The following is an 18,792-nucleotide window of genomic DNA, read 5'->3' as shown; positions in this document are numbered from 1 at the left end:
CTGGGGTGGTTGGTGCCCGGCGTGAATAGAGAAAAAGAAGAAAGCCTGTCGTCCTGTTGTTTTTTCATAAAGAGCAAATACCAATGCATGTGGTTGGTTATGTTAGATATGCTGTAAGAGCTTTCGTCCCTAAACCACCCCAGTGTAAGAATTGTAAAGGATATGTCCATGTTTCAACAGACGGACAGAGTATACTGAAGAACGGTGTGCAGAAGGGCAACGGTGTTGCAATTGTGGTGGGGATCAATATCTTGAGTTCCTGGAGTGCCCTATAAGGGTAAAGGAGATTGAGGTGGCAAAAGATAGTGCGGTCAATCTAATCTCCTATGTGGAGGCGATTAAAACAATTAAGAAAACAAATGATGCTGGTGAAGATATTAGTAGTGGTAGAAGATATTTACTACACAGCCTGTAGTAAATGTTTGCTTCCAGACAAAAGATACCCTGTTTGTTAAAAATGTGGATTTTGTTGCGTTCATTGCTACAGTTACACACTGTAAGGCACGAGTCTCAAACAAGTCTAAGAAACTGGACATTATTATGTCTGCGGCCATCCTTGGGACTTAAGGATTTTACATCTAAAGACTTGCAAGTTGTACTGGCTCCGGAAGACCTGGCCTCCCAGGTTCCCCTTGAGGCTGTGTAGGGATCAGATCTATTTAAAATATATTTTTAAAAACGTTGTGGTTTTATTTATGCATTTTTTTGTTGTCGTTTTTTAGTTAATTGTTCAGTTTTTGGGGGAATTCTGTTTCCATCCGGAACAGTAGTTGGCGGGATGCACATTAAATTGTGTGATCGTCAATATACCATAGAAGAACTCAGAGTCAGCTTCCGGTCTGAAAGGAGGTGTAACCGTGACGAGATGACTTCGGCTGCTATCGCTCAGCCGAACAATCTGGAGAAATAATTCAAGTGTGTGTTGGAGAACTACAAAAACAGGTATACCAATACGTGCCTAAAATCAACTAAATGAATGACTGCATGTATTGTATTCATACACAATCTTTCGTGTGCATTATCCCAACCACACATGGAGGCCCCCCCATTGCTAGCTAACGTTAGCTGAATGGCTGGCTAGCTAGCTAGCTAACACGTTAGTGGGCCAGAAGTCATTGCGTTAGTAGCTAGCAAATTCAGGAAGCTAAAACCTATTTTCTGCAGACAATGGTGTTTTAAGTCTCCAAACCAAATCTTGCTTTACTAGTATACATAGGTAACGGTGTTTACCGTGTTGTTTTGGCTGCGCCACGGTCCGCTGCAGGGTCAGGGCTCAAATAAAATTGTAAATGTCACATACTTCGTAAAGAATAGTTGTAGCATAACAGTAAAATGCTTACTTAAGGCCCTAACCAACAATTTAGAGAGATAATAACAGAAGGGATAAATACACAATGAGTAACGAGAACTTGGCTATTATACACCGGGTACACGTACCGAGTCTATGTGGAAGTGTACGAGGTGATCAAATTTTATTTGTCACATGCGCCGAATACAACAGGTGTAGTAGAGCTTACTGAAATGCTTACTTACAAGTCCTTAACCAACAACTAATTAAAGAGCAGCAGTAAAATAACAATAGCGGGGCTATATACAGGGGATACCGGTTAGTCGATGTAATTCAGGTAATCAAATCAAATGTATTTATATAGCCCTTCGTACATCAGCTGATATTTCAAAGTGTTGTACAGAAACCCAGCCTAAAACCCCAAACAGCAAGCAATGCAGGTGTAGGTGTAGAAGCACGGTGGCTAGGAAAAACTCCCTAGAAAGGCCAAAACCTTGGAAAAACCTAGAGAGGAACCAGGCTATGTGGGGTGGCCAGTCCTCTTCTGGCTGTGCCAGGTGGAGATTATAACAGAACATGGCCAACATGGTAATGTATACGTGTGGCAGAGTTAATCAAATGACTTATACATAGTTAATACTAGAGAGTAACAGCAATGTAAAGGAGGGTGGCGGGCAATCCAAGTAGTCTGGGTAGCCATTTGATTAGATGTTCAGTAGTCTTATGGCTTGGGTGTAGAAGCAGTTTAGAAGCCTCTTGGACCTAGACTTGGCGCTCCGGTACTGCTTGCTGTGTGGTAGCAGAGGGAACCGTCTATGACTAGGGTAGCTGGAGTCTTTGACAATTTTTAGGGCCTTCCTCTGACACCGCCTGGTATAGAGGTCCTGGGTGGCAGGAAACTTGGCCGTATATACTGCCCTCTGTAGCACCTTGTAGTCAGATGCCAATCACTTTCCATACCAAGCAGTCACGCGGGCAGTGAAGATGCTCTCAATGGTGCAGCTGTAGAACTTTGTGAGGACCTGTGGGCCCATGCCAAATCTATCCAGCCTGAGTGGGAAAAGGAGTTGTTGTGCCTTCTTCACAACTGTGTTTGTGTGTATGGACCATTGGTCATTCCAATTTTTCTGCAAACCATGAAAACCACCAGCTAAAATTTTTCTGAAATTGTCTCTGTAGTTTGGAACAGATAAAATGAGCGTTTCCTGACACATTGTGTTCTAATTTGATCTCTGAGAAATTAAGCTGATTGAACTAGAGGTCGACCGATTATGATTTTTCAACGCCGATACCGATTTATTGGAGGACCAAAATAGCCGATACCGATTAATCGGATGATTTTTATTTGTAATAATGGCAATTACAACAATACTGGATAAACACTTATTTTAACTTAATATAATACATAAATAAAATCAATTTAGCCTCAAGTAAATAATGAAACATGTTCAATTTGGTTTAAATAATGCAAAAACAAAGTGTTGGAGAAGAAAGTAAAAGTGCAATATGTGCCATTGTAAGAAAGTTAACGCTTCAGTTCCTTGCTCAGAACATGAGAACATATGAAAGCTGGTGGTTCCTTTTAACATGAGTCTAAAATATTCCCAGGTAAGAAGTTTTAGGTTGTAGTTTATTATAGGAATTCTAGGACTATTTCCCTCTATACCATTTGTATTTCATTAACCATTGACTATTGGATGTTCTTATAGGCACTTTAGGATTGCCAGTGTAACAGTATAGCTTCTGTCCCTCTCCTCGCTTCTCCCTGGGCTAGAACCAGCAACACAACAACAACAAAGCAGCGTTACCCATGCAGAGCAAGGGGAACAACTACTAGAAGGCTCAAAGCGAGTGACGTTTGAAACGCTATTAGCGCGCGCTAACTAGCTAGCCATTTCCCTTCAGTTACACCAGCCTCATCTCGGGAGTTGATAGGCTTGAAGTCATAAACAGTGCAATGCTTGACGCACAACCAAGAGCTGCTGGCAAAACACGCGAAAGTGCTGTTTGAATGAATGCTTACACCTGCTTCTGCCTACCACCGCTCAGTCAGATACTTGTATGCTTGTATGCTCAGTAAGATTATATGCAACGCAGGACACGCTAGATAATATCTAGTAATATCATCAACCATGTGTAGTTAACTAGTGATTATGATAATTTTAATGCTAGCTAGCAACTTACCTTGGCTTACTGCATTCGCGTAACAGGCAGTCTCCTTGTGGAGTGCAACGAGAGAGAGGCAGGCTGTTATTGTGTTGGACTAGTTAACTGTAAGTTTGCTAGATTGGATCCCCTGAGCTGGCAAGGTGAAAATCTGTCTTTCTGTCCCTGAACAAGGCAGTTAACCCACCGTTCCTAGACCGTCATTGAAAATAAGAATGTGTTCTTAACTCACTTGCCTAGTTAAATAAAGGTATGATTATTATTTTATTTTTATAATTTTGCAAATCGGCGCCCAAAAATACAGATTTCCAATTGTTATAAAAACTTGAAATCGGCCCTAATTAATCGGCCATTCCGATTAATCGGTCGACCTCTAGACCGAACCACCCTCTGGAGAGCCTTTGCGGTTGTGGGCGGTGCAGTTGCTGTACCAGGCGGTGACAGCCCGACAGGATGCTCTTGTGCACCTGTGAAAGTTAGTGGTGGGTTTTAGTGTCAAGGAAAAAAAATGTCAGCCTCCTGAGGTTGAAGAGGTGCTGTTGCTGTCTGTGTGCGTGGACCATTTGTTTGTTGGTGAAATGTACACAGAGGAACTCAACTTTCCACCTTCTCCACTGCTGTCCCATCAATGTGGATAGGGGGGGGGTGTTCCTTTTGCTTTTTCCTGAAGTCCACGGTCATCTCTTTTGTTTTGCTGACATTGAGGTTATTTTCCTGACACCACACTCTGAGGTCCCTCACCTCCTCCCTGTAGGCTGTCTCTTCGTTGTTGGTGATCAAGCCCACTACTGTTGTGTTGTCTGCAATCTTGTTGATTGAGTTGGAGGCGTGCCTGGCCACGCAGTCATGGATGAACAGGGAGTACAGAAGGGTGCTGAGAACTCACCCTTGTGGGGTCCCAGTGTTGAGGATCAGCGGAGTGGAGATGTTTCCTACCTTCACCACCTGGGTGCGGCCCGTCAAAGTCCAGGAACCAGTTGCACAGGGCGGGGTCGAGACTCATTGTCTCAAGCTTAATTACGAGTTTGCAGGGTACTATGGTGTTAAATGCTGAGCTGTAGTCAATTAACAGCATTCTTACATGGGTATTCCTCTTGTCCAGATGGGATAGGGCAGTGTGATGGTTACTTCATTGTCTTTGGACCTATTAAGCAAATTGAAGTGGATCTAGGGTGACAGGTAGGATGGAGGTGATGTGATCCTTGACTAGTCTCTTGACGCACTTCATGATGACAGAAGTGAGTTCTACGGGGCGATAGTCATTTAGTTCAGTTACCTTAGCTTTCTTGGGAACAGGAACAATGGTGGCCATCTTGAAGCATGTGGGAACAGCGGGCGGGGATAGGGATTGATTATGTCAATAAACACACCAGCCAGCTGGTCTGCCTATGCTCCGAGGACGCGGCTAGGGATGCCGTCTGGGCCGGCAGCCTTGCGAGGGTTAACACGTTTAAATGTTTTACTCACATCGGCCACGGAGAAGGAGAGCCCACAGTCTTTGGTATCAAGCCATGTTGATGGCACTGTATTGTCCTCAAAGCACGCAAAGTTGTTTAATTTGTCTAGAAGTAAGATGTCGATGTCTGCGACAGGGCTGGTTTTCTTTTTGTAATCCGTAATTGTCTGTAGACCCTGCCACATGCATCTTGTGGTTGAGCTTGCAACTCCACGTTGTCTCTATACTGACTTTGCTTGTTTGCCTTACGGAGGGAATTACTACACTGTTTGTATTCGGGACATATTTCCAGTCGACTTGCCATGATTAAATGCGGTGGTACATGCTTTCAGTTTAGCGTGAATGCTGCCATCCATCCACAGTTTCTGGTTAGGGAGGGTTTTAATAGTCAGTGGGTACATCTCCTATACACTTATAAACTCGCTCACCGAGTCAGCGTATACGTCAATTTTATTATCCGAGTCTTGCCGGAACATATCCAATTTCACGTGATCGACGCAATCCTGAAGCGTGGAATCCGATTGATCAGACCAGCGTTGGATAGACCTAAGCACGGGCGCATGAAACTGTGGGTTTTGCACAACCAAAGAATTTCTGCACAAACTGTCAGAAACCATCTCAGGGAAGCTCATCTGCATGCTCGTTGTCCTCATCGGGGTCTTGACCTGACTGCAGTTTGGCGTCGTAACCGACTTCAGTGGGAAAATGCCAACCTTCGATGGCCACTTGCATGCTGAAGTGTGTTCTTCACAGCTAATTCGTGGTTTCAACTGTGCCCGGCAGACTGCGTGTATGGCGTGGGTGAGCGTTGTGAACAGAGTGCCCACATGGTCTGGTTATGTCATGGGCAGACATAAGCTAGGGACAGGAATGCAATTGTGTTCCTATCTATGTAAGTTTCAATGCACAGAGATATCGTGATGAGATCCTGAGGCCTATTGTCGTGCTATTAATCTGCCGACATCACCTCATGTTTCAGTATGATCATGCACGGCCTCATGTCGCAAGAATCTGTTCATAATTCCTGGAAGTTGAGCATGTCTGTTCTTCCATGGCCTGCATACTCACCAGACATGTCAATTATTGAGAATGTTTGGAATGCTCTTGATCGACAGCACTACTGCATGTTCCTTTTCCCACCAATATCCAGCAACTTCGCACAGCCATTGAAGAGGAGTGGGACAACATTCCACAGGCCACAATCAACAGCCTGATCAACTCATTGCGAAGGAGATGCGTCACCCTGCATGAGACAAATGGTGGTCACACCAGATGCTCATCGGTTTTCTGATCCACACCCCTATTTTTTTATATATTTTTTTAGGTATCTGTGACCAACAGATGTATCTGTATACCCAGTCATGTGAAATCCATAGATTAGGGCCTAATTTATTTATTTAAATTGACTGATTTCCTTATATAAACTTTAACTCTGTAAAGTCTTTATTGCTGCGTCTTCTATTTTTATTCTGTTTAATATGGTATTGGTCCTGTCTCCTCAGTCACCGTGCCCCGCCGCGCCCCCACCCCCAGCGGAGCCGTCATGTGGCAGGAGGCCCGCAAACATGAGCGCAAGCTGCGCGGCATGATGGTGGACTACAAACGCCGCGGCGAGCGCCGGCGAGAGTACTACGAGAAGATCGTAAGTCGCCCAGGCGCACTTTTTTTTGTTGCTTTTCTTGTGCATAGCTCATTACACGAATCATCCAGATCTGCACAACTTCATACAATCTGGTGTTTCGTGCTGGGCTGGAACTAAAGCCTTCACACCGTGTAGCTCTCCAGGACCAGAGTTGGTGATTTTTTTTTTTTTTTTTTTTTACTGAATGGGGATTCACCTGCTCTGGTCTCCTCCCCCTGTCCTTCCTTTCACCCTTCTCTCCTCTACAGAAAAAGGACCCGGCTCAGTTCCTTCAGGTTCACGGCCGGGCCTATAAGATCCATCTGGACTCGGCCGTGGCGCTCGCCGCAGAAAGCCCCGTCAACATGTGAGGAGAGAAACGCGCATGAGTACAACACACACAAGACATGCATGCGCATACATGCCACCATGTCTTACTCTTGATATAATACTGTCACACAAATACTCTTTCTGCACATCACACGCTCGCACCACCTGAGAACACTAATCAGGATGTTATGTTCTCTTGTTGTTGCAGGATGCCCTGGCAGGGAGACGCCAACAACATGATTGACAGGTTTGACGTGAGGGCACACCTGGACTTCATACTCACCTACACCCCTCCGCTCCTCAACACAGCGTAAGTGTGTGACTGAGGTCTCTCCTTCAGACTTCCTACCTTATTACGCCACTCTAGTAAGATGTCCTCACTGAAATTGATTATAATCATACAGACACAGGTTGATTTGTTGCGGTTGTTTAATGAAATTTGATATGAAAGGTCAAATGTGTTACGTGGGACCACCACCGTTTTTCATCAAACATATTGAAGTGTTGCGTTTGGGTTGCAGCACACCAGAACAGGAGTCGGAGGAGAGGAAGTGCAACTATGAGCGTTACAGAGGCCTAGTGCAGAACGACTTCGCCTGCAGTGAGTATCCGCCGGTGTTGGTAATGCCATGTCTCTTGTGCCTCCCTCCCAGTGGGTATATTGTGTTTCTCAGTGTTCTCTAACCTCCCGCTGTCCCTCTGCAGTCTCTGAGGAGCAGTGTTTGTACCAGATCCAAATGGACGAGCTCTATGGTGGCCTGCAGAGGCCAAATGAGGACGAGAAGAAAAAGTTAGTCCTATCCCATCTTTTCACGATCTCCACATTCTCTATTTATGGCTTATAGAAGTATACTTGTATTTAGATTCTTTGTATTGATTATGAATAAGCCCCTACCTTTTTTCATTTAGGCTTGCCAAGGAGAAGGCCACAATTGGCTACACGTACGAGGACAGTACTGTTACGAAGCCTGGGGAGGAAGAAGAGAAAGGGGAGGAGGATGACTCTGACAACAGCGAATCAGAGGAGGACGAGGGTATTCCAGACATTGGTGAGTTCCCATATCTTCTCACCCACATTACTGTAAGTATGAGTGGACATTGGGCTTGTTTGACATTGCAGCCGACTGACTGATCTAGAAATGACGTTGCGTCAAAAATAAAATCAATTATTATTTGTAGATCAGTCGGTCACAATTGACCCAGAATGCATCATGTTGACTGCAATTTTGAACAAGCCCAGAAAATGGTCATGTATGTGGAATGCGAGTATGCATTATTCTCTTATACCATTTTGTTGTGTGTGTGTTTCAGACGTGGAGGTGGACGTTGACGAGCTCAACACGGAGCAGGAGTTGGATCTGAACAAGATGGCCACTCCATATGGAATGGCAGAGGGAGATTTTGTCAGGTCAGTCTACCTGCTCCCATTATAGGCTATGCGTTTCGCTACAATTTTAATTGTCGACGTTACATTATCGCCGCAAATGCCTGTCCTAATTTGTTTTTTAAATGTCGCTTACGTTGCCCCATGTTGCAAATTTTTTTTTGTTGTGCATTTTATGCTTCTAGTAAATGACCCGCTCCTTTCATAACGTATTTTAACAAAGGTTAAAGAGTAAAAAGTCTGCTGTTATATACAATGTGTTAACTGGCTGATTGTTTGACAGGATGCTGAGGAAAGACAAGGATGAGCTGGAGGCCATTAAACATGCCAAAGCTCTGGAGGCAGAGAAGGCCATGTACTCGGTAAGAAAGAATTGGTGTGTGTTGCTGTTATGTCGATGATTGTTGGTAGGCCTTTTCCCTGATGATGTCACTGACTGACTGTGTGTGTGACCCTCAGGGCCGTCGCTCTCGCAGACAGAGGAGGGAGTTCAGAGAGAAGAGACTGAAGGGCAGACAGATCAGCCCACCCAGGTAAACAGAAGTTTATACCAGGGTTGGGGTCAATTCAGGAAGTACACAGAAATTCCAATTATTTTCATTGCTTTTGTCGTTTGAATTTAGTTTGCTTTCTGAATTTACTTGGTATGGATTTGACCCCAACCCTGATTTTTATACGATATGGGGTAACTCACCTCATCCACGACCAATGTGTAGCGCACACATGGTACGAGACACACTGTCACACCTCTTTTAAACCCTTTCTCTGTTTATGATCTCCAGCTATGCCAGGAGAGACAGTCCAACCTACGATCCCTACAAACGGTGAGCTGGAGGCCAACCATTTAACTTTGTTGAAGTTTTTCACTTTAAAAGTCCATCTAATAGTATGTTTTGACTAGGAAAGTAATGGCACTGTCATCCTTTTGGTCAGTGCTACCAACTAATGATTAACTGCTTGCTAGTTTGAGGTCACCCTTTTAATCAGTAGAGAGAACACTGATGATTCTCCCTTCCCTGGCAGCGCGATAGGTAGCTTAGTGGTTAGAGCTAGTTCGAATCCCCAAGTTGTCTAGGTAGGGAGCATCTGCCCTAGCACATGATGCCAAAATGCATCATACTGTGACACTTTCTGTATTTTGAAAGTTCTATATCTTGAAAACATGATTGCTGGCATGCAAGCTATTTTGGGACTGTATCAACATTTGAATAGTGAAACAAATACCAAAACAGTTTGAGTGGAATTTTCCTTTACCCTGTAATTAGTCCAGCGCCGCTGTCAATAATGGCTGATCCCTAGCCTTGAGCCCACTCTCCGAGGGTGGGCTCAAGTTCACACCACACACTTGTACAGGTTACACGCTTGTACATGTGTGAAACAAGACAAATATAAGCAGCCCTATGGTTTTTTTTGTGTGTTTTTCTATTTATTTTTTATTTTTTTACCTCCTTCCTCTCTCCCTCAGGCCCCAGTCAGAGTCCAGTTCGGAGTCGCGGTCCCGCTCCCGTTCCCCGGGCCCAGAGAAGATCACCTTTATCACCAGCTTCGGAGGCAGTGACGAGGAGGCTGCCGCTGCAATTCAAGCTCCACCCCCTGTCCACACCCCCGCCAACTCGCTGCACCAGCCCGCAGGTCATAGCAGGGGCTCCCGGTCGGTAGCTTTCCCCTTCTGCTTTCCATTGGTTGTTTACTCCTGTCAGTCATGTTGCTGTCCATTGACTACAGCTGTAAAGATTTGGGCTTTAGAGATTTGGTAGGTGAAGTGGAGCTCAGATTTAGGTTAGTAAGTTTGACCTGAACAGTTTACAGTCCTAGTAGTGACCTTTTTAGAGATGCGTGTTAGTTTGTACATCCCAAACAGCAAATTCTGCATGTTGTTATTCATGGTAAATCAATTAGATTGTGTACTTCTTCACATTAAAAGCTGCCCTAGACAACTTAGTACCACTTTTAAAGGCACCAGGAGGTAAGGGAATTCGTATATGGCATGTATGCCATGTGTCAATATTCAGTATGGTTCACAAAGTAGCAGCAATGCTTAAGTCCTGAGCTCTGGTCTACCTGTGTGGTTACATGATTTTACAACACAATTGCAGCACTATCAGTCCAATGTAGATCAAAACCTGAAATAAAAATGAGTTCAAGCGGACATTTAGGATTAGAGCAGCCTGTGGGTCGTTGCTAATACCTCAGTGTTGTCTCTCTGTTCAGCAGACGCCGCTCTTCCTCCAGCCCTTCCTCCTCTTCCACCCACGCTTCCACTCATCGCTCCTCCTCTCGTTCCTCCTCTCACTCACGCCGTGACAGACGCCGTGGAGGAGGGAGGGACAGACGACATTCCCGCTCCCGGTCGAGGCGGCGCTCCGACTCGCGGTCCCGGGGTAGAGGAGCCAACGGAGGAGGAAGAGGGGGGTCACGGAGGAGATGCGACCGGACACAGTCCCGCTCCAATGACCGAGATGGAGACCGGGAGAGGGACAGGGAGCGAGACAGGGACGTGGGACGTCGCTTCGTGGCACGCAGGCGCACACGGTAAGGCAGCCTAGACAACAATATTTATATTTTTTGGACCCCTTTTTCTCCCCAATTTTGTGATATCCAATTGGTAGTTACAGTTTTGTCCCATCGCTGCAACTTCCGTACGGGGGTCTCCCGGTCACGGCCGGCTGCGACACAGCCTGGGATCGAACCCGGGTTTTGTAGTGATGCCTCTAGCGCTTCGATGCAGTGCTTTAGACAGCTGCGCCTCTTGGGAGGCCCCTCCATACGACTTTTTTAACCTAAGTAAATCCTGAACGTAATGTATTTTTTTAAATTCTATCACTTACATGAACCGGTGAGCTCTTCGACGTTGTGCTGATCACATCTGTCTGCTCGACTTCCAGGTCCCGCTCGAACTCTCGACAGGGGGACCGTGCAAGGCGGGGGGGTGGGGGGCGGACTTTGGGAGGCCATCAGAGGGGGGTCAGCAGCAGTAGTCCTAGCCCCTCCCAATCCCCCCAGCCCAGCTGCACCCCTTCCCCCTCACACAGAGGAGGCCCGCCCTCTGCCACTGCACTCTGTGACAAGCTGAGAAAGTGAGTCCACTGACACCTACATGCATAAACACACTAGAGATCATAAACGGGTTCAAAAAAAGTTGGACCCGTTCCGAAATAGACCTGGGGCTTTCCCGCCCAGACCCGATATGCATAAATACAATTTTGAAATATAATGACCTGTTCTAAAAGTACACAAGAACAACTAGACCCGTTCCGATCCAGACCGACTTAGGGAATCAGACAAAAAGTCAATTTTAAGCTACTTTATTAACTGGCGCTGATAAGCAAGGGGGAGAGAGGGGGGCCGTGCGTGTACTCCGAGTGTGTGAGCGAGTGACATGGAGGAGGGCGTTAAAGATGAGACCGCAACCAACCAAGCCGAAGGACGGAGGGAGGGAATGCAACCAACCAAGCCGACTCGTGTTATAGTAAATAGCTGCCATAGCTAGGTTATTCATCATTCAATATGATTACAAATCAAATGTTATTTGTCAAATGCTTTGTAAACCAATAGGTGTAGCCTAACTGTGAAATGCCTAACTTTACCTTCCATTGACTAGATATCTATAACTTTTGCCACACATGGAGCCTCTGACTGTAGCCTATTGCCGCTTTGACTTATAATTGGCCAACAAGCTACATGTGCCATTCTCGTGAAAAGCAAGAGCAGCAGCATAAATGATTACATTTCTCTCTCTACTGCAGCAGTCGCTGTTTGGATCTGTACGCATCATGTGCAAACTCAGTTAAAATGACAGGTACCTGAGACCTGTGACAATCAGATCTGACCCAGACCCCGTGATATTTAGAATTCTGGGTCCCGGATTGGGTCTGGTAATCAGGTATAGGTAGATCCGAAAAGACCTCTAAAGCACACACACATTAATACACATATGTATAGTGGGGCAAAAAAGTATTTAGTCAGCCACCAATTGTGCAAGTTCTCCCACTTAAAAAGATGAGAGGCCTGTAATTTTCATCATAGTTACACTTCAACTATGACAGACAAAATGAGGGGAAAAATTCCAGAAAATCACATTGTAGGATTTTTAATGAATTTATTTGCAAATTATGTTGGATAATAAGTATTTGCTCAATAACAAAAGTTTATCTCAATACTTTGTTCTATACCATTTGTTGGCAATGACAGAGGTCAAACGTTTTCTGTAAGTCTTCACAAGGTTTTCACACACTGTTGCTGTTATTTTGGCCCATTCCTCCATGCAGATCTCCTCTAGAGCAGTGATGTTTTGGGGCTGTTGCTGGGCAACACGGACATTCAACTCCCTCCAAACATTTTCTATGGGGTTGAGACTGGCTAGGCCACTCCAGGACCTTGAAATGCTTCTTACGAAGCCACTCCTTCGTTGCCCGGGCGGTGTGTTTGGGATCATTGTCATGCTGAAAGACCCAGCCACATTTAATCTTCAATGCCCTTGCTGATGGAAGGAGGTTTTCACTCAAATTCTCACGATACATGGCCCCATTCATTCTTTCCTTTACACGGATCAGTCGTCCTGGTCCCTTTGCAGAAAAACAGCCCCAAAGCATGATGTTTCCACCCCCATGCTTCACAGTAGGTATGGTGTTCTTTGGATGCAACTCAGCATTCTTTGTCCTCCAAACACGATGAGTTTTGGTTTCATCTGACCATATGACATTCTCCCAATCTTCTTCTGGATCATCCAAATGCTCTCTAGCAAACTTCAGACGGGCCTGGACATGTACTGGCTTAAGCAGGGGGACACGTCTGGCACTGCAGGATTTGAGTCCCTGGCGGCGTAGTGTGTTACTGATGGTAGGCTTTGTTACTTTGGTCCCAGCTCTCTGCAGGTCATTCACTAGATCCCCCCCCCGTGTGGTTCTGGGATTTTTACTCACCGTTCTTGTGATCATTTTGACCCCACGGGGTGAGATCTTGCGTGGAGCCCCAGATCGAGGGAGATTATCAGTGGTCTTGTATGTCTTCCATTTCCTAATAATTGCTCCCACAGTTGATTTCTTCAAACCAAGCTGCTTACCTATTGCAGATTCAGTCTTCCCAGCCTGGTGCAGGTCTACAATTTTGTTTCTGGTGTCCTTTGACAGCTCTTTGGTCTTGGCCATAGTGGAGTTTGGAGTGTGACTGTTTGAGGTTGTGGACAGGTGTCTTTTATACTGATAACAAGTTCAAACAGGTGCCATTAATACAGGTAACGAGTGGAGGACAAAGGAGCCTCTTAAAGAAGAAGTTACAGGTCTGTGAGAGCCAGAAATCTTGCTTGTTTGTAGGTGACCAAATACTTATTTTCCACCATAATTTGCAAATAAATTCATTAAAAATCCTACAATGTGATTTTCTGGAGATCTTTTCTTCTCATTTTGTCTGTCATATTTGAAGTGTACCTATGATGAAAATTACAGGCCTCTCATCTTTTTAAGTGGGATAACTTGCACAATTGGTGGCTGACTAAATACTTCTTTGCCCCACTGTATATATACACCCAGCCTCCCCCTCACAATGCTGTTTAAAACAAACAGCAGCAATAAGTAGCTAATATTTGCCCTAGTCTGTCCCATGGAGGAGCTCTCAAATGGGAAATGGTGACCATTTCAGCCCTACTTTTCTTCCTCTTTCTCCCCCTCTCTCTTTCTCTCCCTCCAGGCCTGATACTCCGGGTGGTAAAGAGACGGGAGCTGCCAAAGTCAGTAAGAATTTGATCTAGCTGGGTTTGTTGCAAAAGACTACGCCTCCCTCACCCCTGACAGGCTGAGCTGGCTATCCATCAGGCTGGGGACCCCCCCCCCCCCCCCCCCCCCCCCCAAAAGGCCACTGTGCACACAGAGAATGGAAATCATATGAAATGTCTTTTGACTGCCCCTCTCTGTGGAGCTCCCATATTTTTTAAATGGTGTCCTTACCTCCCCCTGAATGTAGTGTAGAGTTAAACCCTTCTCTACTCAGTGTAGAGTGTGGTTACAGGGTTAGCCTGCCTCCAAAGGGCACAACCTACATTGCAGAGTGTTGTGACAGACTTTTCCCGGACCCTTCTTTCTCCGTATCCCTGAAGGACTGGTGTTCCCAGCACCCATTTCTGTCACTTATGTATCTGTCTATATTATGGATATTCTGCGGCACCTGCTGAGCTATGCAGAGTGGTGTGGGTCAGACCAGAGAGTGGAGTGTGTCCCTCAATCTCAATGCTGAGACGTTTCACTCTACATATAGACAACACATTTTTAAAGCTCGTGCCCTCCGACTGAGGGGAAAGCACTGATATGTCATTGTCAGAAGCTCTTAAATGGCTTCCTTGTCTCCACTCTCCCCTCACCATTGATCTTAAGGGACTGGGCCAGTAAAAACGCAGAAGTAATAAAGGAAGCCATATAAGAGAATAGGGGGGAGAGTAGTCTGGGTGCGTTCCAATAGTCTTAAGAGGCTTCCTCTCCTCGTCTCCATTCTGCCATCTGCGCTGACGGTAAAGAACTAGACCGGTGAAGGCGGTGCACTGGCAGGCATACTCTATATTCTTCTCTGTTACGTTACAGATCAGCTAAAGTGAAGGACACTCAGGAGAGGAGGCCATTTTAGGCTGCTATGTAGTGAGTTCGGAGCTCTCAGGTGTATGCAGCTGTTGTGGACAGCAGAGGGGGGGGGGGGGGGCTGGGCTTGTCTGAGCAGGCAGGAGAAATACACCACCGCGCCTCTCCACCCAGGACTTAACAGCACACACTGTTACCTGCTGCCTTTCCCTTAGAGACACGCCACTAGACATGGCTAGTAAGCGCTCCAGTACAGGGGATTCACCGGGGTAAAGGGATGTCTCGTAGTTGCTGTGTAGAAGGAGAGTGATAGAGGGAAGGGTCATTAAACTCAGTAGGTTGCCATTTTAGCCTGTTGTGTATGTGTGTGCTTGTTTATCCTCAAGCTGAATTCCTACCTGGCCAGGGAGTGTCAGCAGGGAATGTACAGGGGAGGGGAGGGCTGCTGGCGCTACTTGTGCCAGACTGTTCTTTCCCTGTTCGACTCTCTTACCCTTAGCTGTCCTCACAACATTCACACATATGTAAAAATGCATAAGACACATATACTTAAGAGTCCAGTTCCATGTAATGTGATCCTGTCCTGCTACAGTGTGCAACGGGCACGGGGTTTGCCTCTCCTCTCCTCACATAGCCGGCTCTTCCAGTCCAGCAGAGAACAGGACATGACATGATTTACGGCCGTATAACCCCCATATGACTAACCGTGGCCTTACAAGCTGCTTTATGAGGCAGTGGTGGTCCAAAACGTGCCCATCCCCGTAGTTCCACACACACCCTGCGTTCCTGCCCTGCGAGTGTGTGTGCTGATGCCTGCGTGTCTCTTACAGCCCAGGATGACCCCGCAGGAGAAGCTGAAGATACGCATGCAGAAGGCCCTCAACAGGCAGTGTGAGTAGACAGACTGGACTCTTTGGTCAGCCTCAGTTACAACTAGTTGATGCTGTGTTTGTATATAAATATTCATCCTACCTCTGCTCTTCTGTTTCTCCCACAGCCAAGGCGGATAAGAAAGCAGCCCAGGCGAAAGTCACTCAGCAGGAAAATAAGCGAGCGGTGCGTGTGGATTCGTGTTTGTGATCTGCTAGCCAGCTCCCCCCCCCCCCCCATTATAGCATATTGTGATGTTTCCTCTAGAAACAGACAGTGTCCCCCTAAGACAGTCCTTTGATACATGTTGTCATCTGCCATTGGCCCTCATGGCTGTGTATACTTTACAGGAGCGCGAGGGAGAGCTCAGAGCCATGGCACGCAAGATCCGCATGAAGTAAGACTGTGATTGTGTGTGTGATGCTGCATTGTGGTACCGTATGACTCTGGTTAAACGGTGGTGTGTGTGTGTGTGTTCCAGGGAGCGTGAGCGTCGGGAGAAAGAGAGGGACGAGTGGGAGAGACAGTACGGACGACAAAGCCACTCGCCCTCCCCATCTAAATATGGTGAGTCCAGTGAGTCACCCCTTAACTGTCATCGTTGTTAAATCCTTGACGGGATGTGTTCAATTACACACTTTTTGAAATGGCCGTGCAATTGGGATGCAGCTCATAAGCTTCTAACAGTAGCTCACAGTACTAGTTGTGGCTCAGTATTAGTTGTCAAATCAAATTGTATTTGTCACACGTGCCGAACACAAAAGGTGTAGACTTCACCGTGAATTGCTTACTTACGAGCCCTCTCCCAACAATGCAGAGTTAAAAGTAAGAATTTGCAAATTATACACTTTTTTTTTTTTTTTGTCATTGTACTAGTTCTGAGTGTTGTCAGTTAACTTTCTGGCACGCTGTTGTGTTGGTCATTCTTTCATCAGGTGTGTCTGTCCTCTTGTCTGTCCCTCAGGTCGTGACCACAGCTCATCCAGAAGGTATGTGAGCAACCACAAGAATCTCCACTGTTGAGGAAGGATGTTGACTCTCGCGCACGTTATCTCAGTAGCGCATCATACTCTCCCTCTGCGATCTGTCGCAACTCTTTCTCGACACTGTAATGGGGGAAGTTATGATCACTGAAGTCCATATTCAGTTTAGAGTGATTAACACAATGTTGAGCATATTTCTGTAATGCTCAAGATTTCCAGTGTTCTATTTGTGCCACATGACAGACACACACTCTCACACTCTTTGTTCCTTTCTTCCCCCCCCTCCCCCTCACACACTTGTATTCAAATGTATTTTCTCCCGCTCACACGCACCCACATTGGGACAAAGAGTTTGAATCAAAAGCCTGCATACTCTCTGAGGGCTGTCAGTACTGATGTTAGGCTCTCTCGTCCCTGGTCCTCCCTGGGGAGTTGTGGGGCCGGCTGTGGTATTGGGTAGTGGGGGACACACTGAACCTGGAGTCTCGGTACATCAGAAACAGATGAGGCTTAACACTGTCAGTCTCAATATGATACAGCAGTTCTGCACTTAGACCATCCATGTGTATGCGACAGACCAATGGTAGCTTAGTCAAATATGATACAAGCTAGCCAAGTACCAGCAAATACTGGAGAGCAACTGTTTACACCAGGAAGTATCCCAATATTTTAATGAAAGTAATGTATTGTGTAATAACTGGCTAGTCATGTCCAGTTTGACATATAGCATTATATGTGGGGGTAGTGAATATACTGTGGGGGTCCAAATGTACCACTGTGTTACCTGAGACTCAAACACACTCTTTTCTCGGGTTTCCAGGAGATCCCGTTCCCGGTCGAGGAGTCCATATTACCGATACTAAACATACCGCTTGGACCCACTAACCCCCACAACCCTCCTCATCCCCTCTTCTGCCTACTGTTCCAGTGAAGAGATTTGAGAAAAGGAGAGAAGTGAGGGACAATGTGCTGAAGGGAAGTGGTAGAGAGACTGAATGAGGGTGAGGTAGAGATGGATGGGGGAGAGGAAAATGGAAGAGCTGAATTGGAGGCCGGAGATTGAGATTTGGTAGTTATTGCATCTGGCCACATTTTAGTATGAGTAATTCTGCATACATATTTATCTCCTTTTATGATGGTCTTGCTTTTTCTCCATCTCTGGGTGTTCTTTCTATCTTTCCCTGTGCCCCCGTCCCCTCAATCTCTCTCTGAGAAGAGTATGTTGGCATCACTGAATAGGATGTAAAAGAAATCAGATTTAAATTTTTACCTTCGTCTATGTATATAGTTTTCTTCAATTACAAGTGAGTGAACATTGATGAAATCCCGAGGCGGTGTATAGCTCCATGTGAATACGGAAAATAATTGGTCGCTAATGATTTTAATCTTTTTGTATGGCATGCAAACCACTCACCCAGTGAATTGAGACTTGATTGTACTCTTCTGAGTAACAGATTGTTTTAATCCAAATATATGATCAGTTATCAAACTGAGAAATCCAAATAAAATGCACAAAAGTATCTGTCGTCAATCTATTGGTTTTGTGTCTTTACTTGAATGTTCTCATCTCTCATACATGCATTATAAAAGTCCCCAAGTCATAACTGCAACAATTCACTAGTGAGGCTTTGTTGAGTCAAGCAGCAAAGTGTCTTGTCCAACACTTGATTAAAGTTGTTTGGAGTTATATAAAAGTCAGGGACCAATTTAACAAGTAGTTTGGTTATTGTAGCTAAGATGCATTTACAATTATAGATTATAATGCATTTTGTCGAAATGATTGCGCTTTAGCGTACTGGTAAGATCAACTCACTAAGTGATGAGTGTGAAGGGAAGGCGTCAGCATTTATAGTCTACTACCCTACTTGTAAGGCGCAGTTCTCGTTAAGCAGGCCACGTTTAGCCACCGGGTGGCGCCAAACACCTTATTTCGTGTAATAACCTACCTTTTACGCACATTATTCAGCATGTGTTACATCTAACCATTTACAATGTTTCACAACCTACTTTATAGCTATATTGTCTCCTAATCCGTCGGAATCATTTCCCAACCAAGATAAGCTAGCGCCTAGGCTGCTTAGTTTGGCTTTGTAAAAGTTTACGGTCAGGCCTATGGTTTTTAACCCCACCC

At 45.6% G+C, this 18,792-nt stretch overlaps 1 protein-coding gene across 11 annotated transcripts; it reads left to right on the top strand.

Annotated features, from left to right (window-relative positions):
- The first annotated feature begins 814 nt into the window (after positions 1-814).
- Positions 815-18,192, top strand: LOC109908881 (CLK4-associating serine/arginine rich protein-like). 11 transcript variants are annotated; one of them, XM_031796123.1, is made up of 21 exons: positions 815-942; positions 6,413-6,552; positions 6,801-6,898; positions 7,070-7,171; positions 7,383-7,462; positions 7,567-7,651; positions 7,771-7,910; positions 8,173-8,269; positions 8,529-8,607; positions 8,705-8,778; positions 9,028-9,069; positions 9,711-9,896; positions 10,460-10,777; positions 11,131-11,322; positions 13,931-13,970; positions 15,639-15,699; positions 15,806-15,864; positions 16,029-16,075; positions 16,160-16,245; positions 16,643-16,667; positions 17,482-18,192. In XM_031796123.1, exons 2-21 carry the CDS (start codon positions 6,454-6,456, stop codon positions 17,522-17,524), a joined length of 1,953 nt encoding a protein of 650 aa, XP_031651983.1. In that variant the 5' UTR covers positions 815-942; positions 6,413-6,453; the 3' UTR covers positions 17,525-18,192. The 11 variants fall into 11 exon arrangements, 5 of the variants coding, with proteins under 5 accessions (XP_031651983.1, XP_031651981.1, XP_031651982.1 ...); XR_004204004.1 differs by having other exon boundaries at positions 833-942; positions 9,711-9,877; XR_004204005.1 differs by having other exon boundaries at positions 833-942; positions 9,711-9,877; positions 13,931-13,974.
- The last annotated feature ends 600 nt before the right edge of the window (positions 18,193-18,792 follow it).

This window comes from Oncorhynchus kisutch, linkage group LG18 (assembly GCF_002021735.2).
Source record: "Oncorhynchus kisutch isolate 150728-3 linkage group LG18, Okis_V2, whole genome shotgun sequence".
NCBI lineage: Eukaryota > Metazoa > Chordata > Actinopteri > Salmoniformes > Salmonidae > Oncorhynchus > Oncorhynchus kisutch.
The sequence above is the reverse complement of the archived record's forward strand: the minus strand, read 5'-3'. Positions and strand labels throughout refer to the sequence as shown.

What these genes read in the sequence shown, in the direction of transcription:
- LOC109908881 (XM_031796120.1), top strand. Translation starts at nt 6,454, where the DNA reads ATGTGGCAGGAGGCCCGCAAACATGAGCGCAAGCTGCGCGGCATGATG. An exon ending in GCACGCAAGATCCGCATGAA is followed by an intron (nt 16,076 to 16,159) that starts GTAAGACTGTGA and finishes TGTGTGTTCCAG; the next exon opens with GGAGCGTGAGCGTCGGGAGA. An exon ending in ATCTAAATATGGTGAGTCCA is followed by an intron (nt 16,255 to 16,642) that starts GTGAGTCACCCC and finishes TCTGTCCCTCAG; the next exon opens with GTCGTGACCACAGCTCATCC.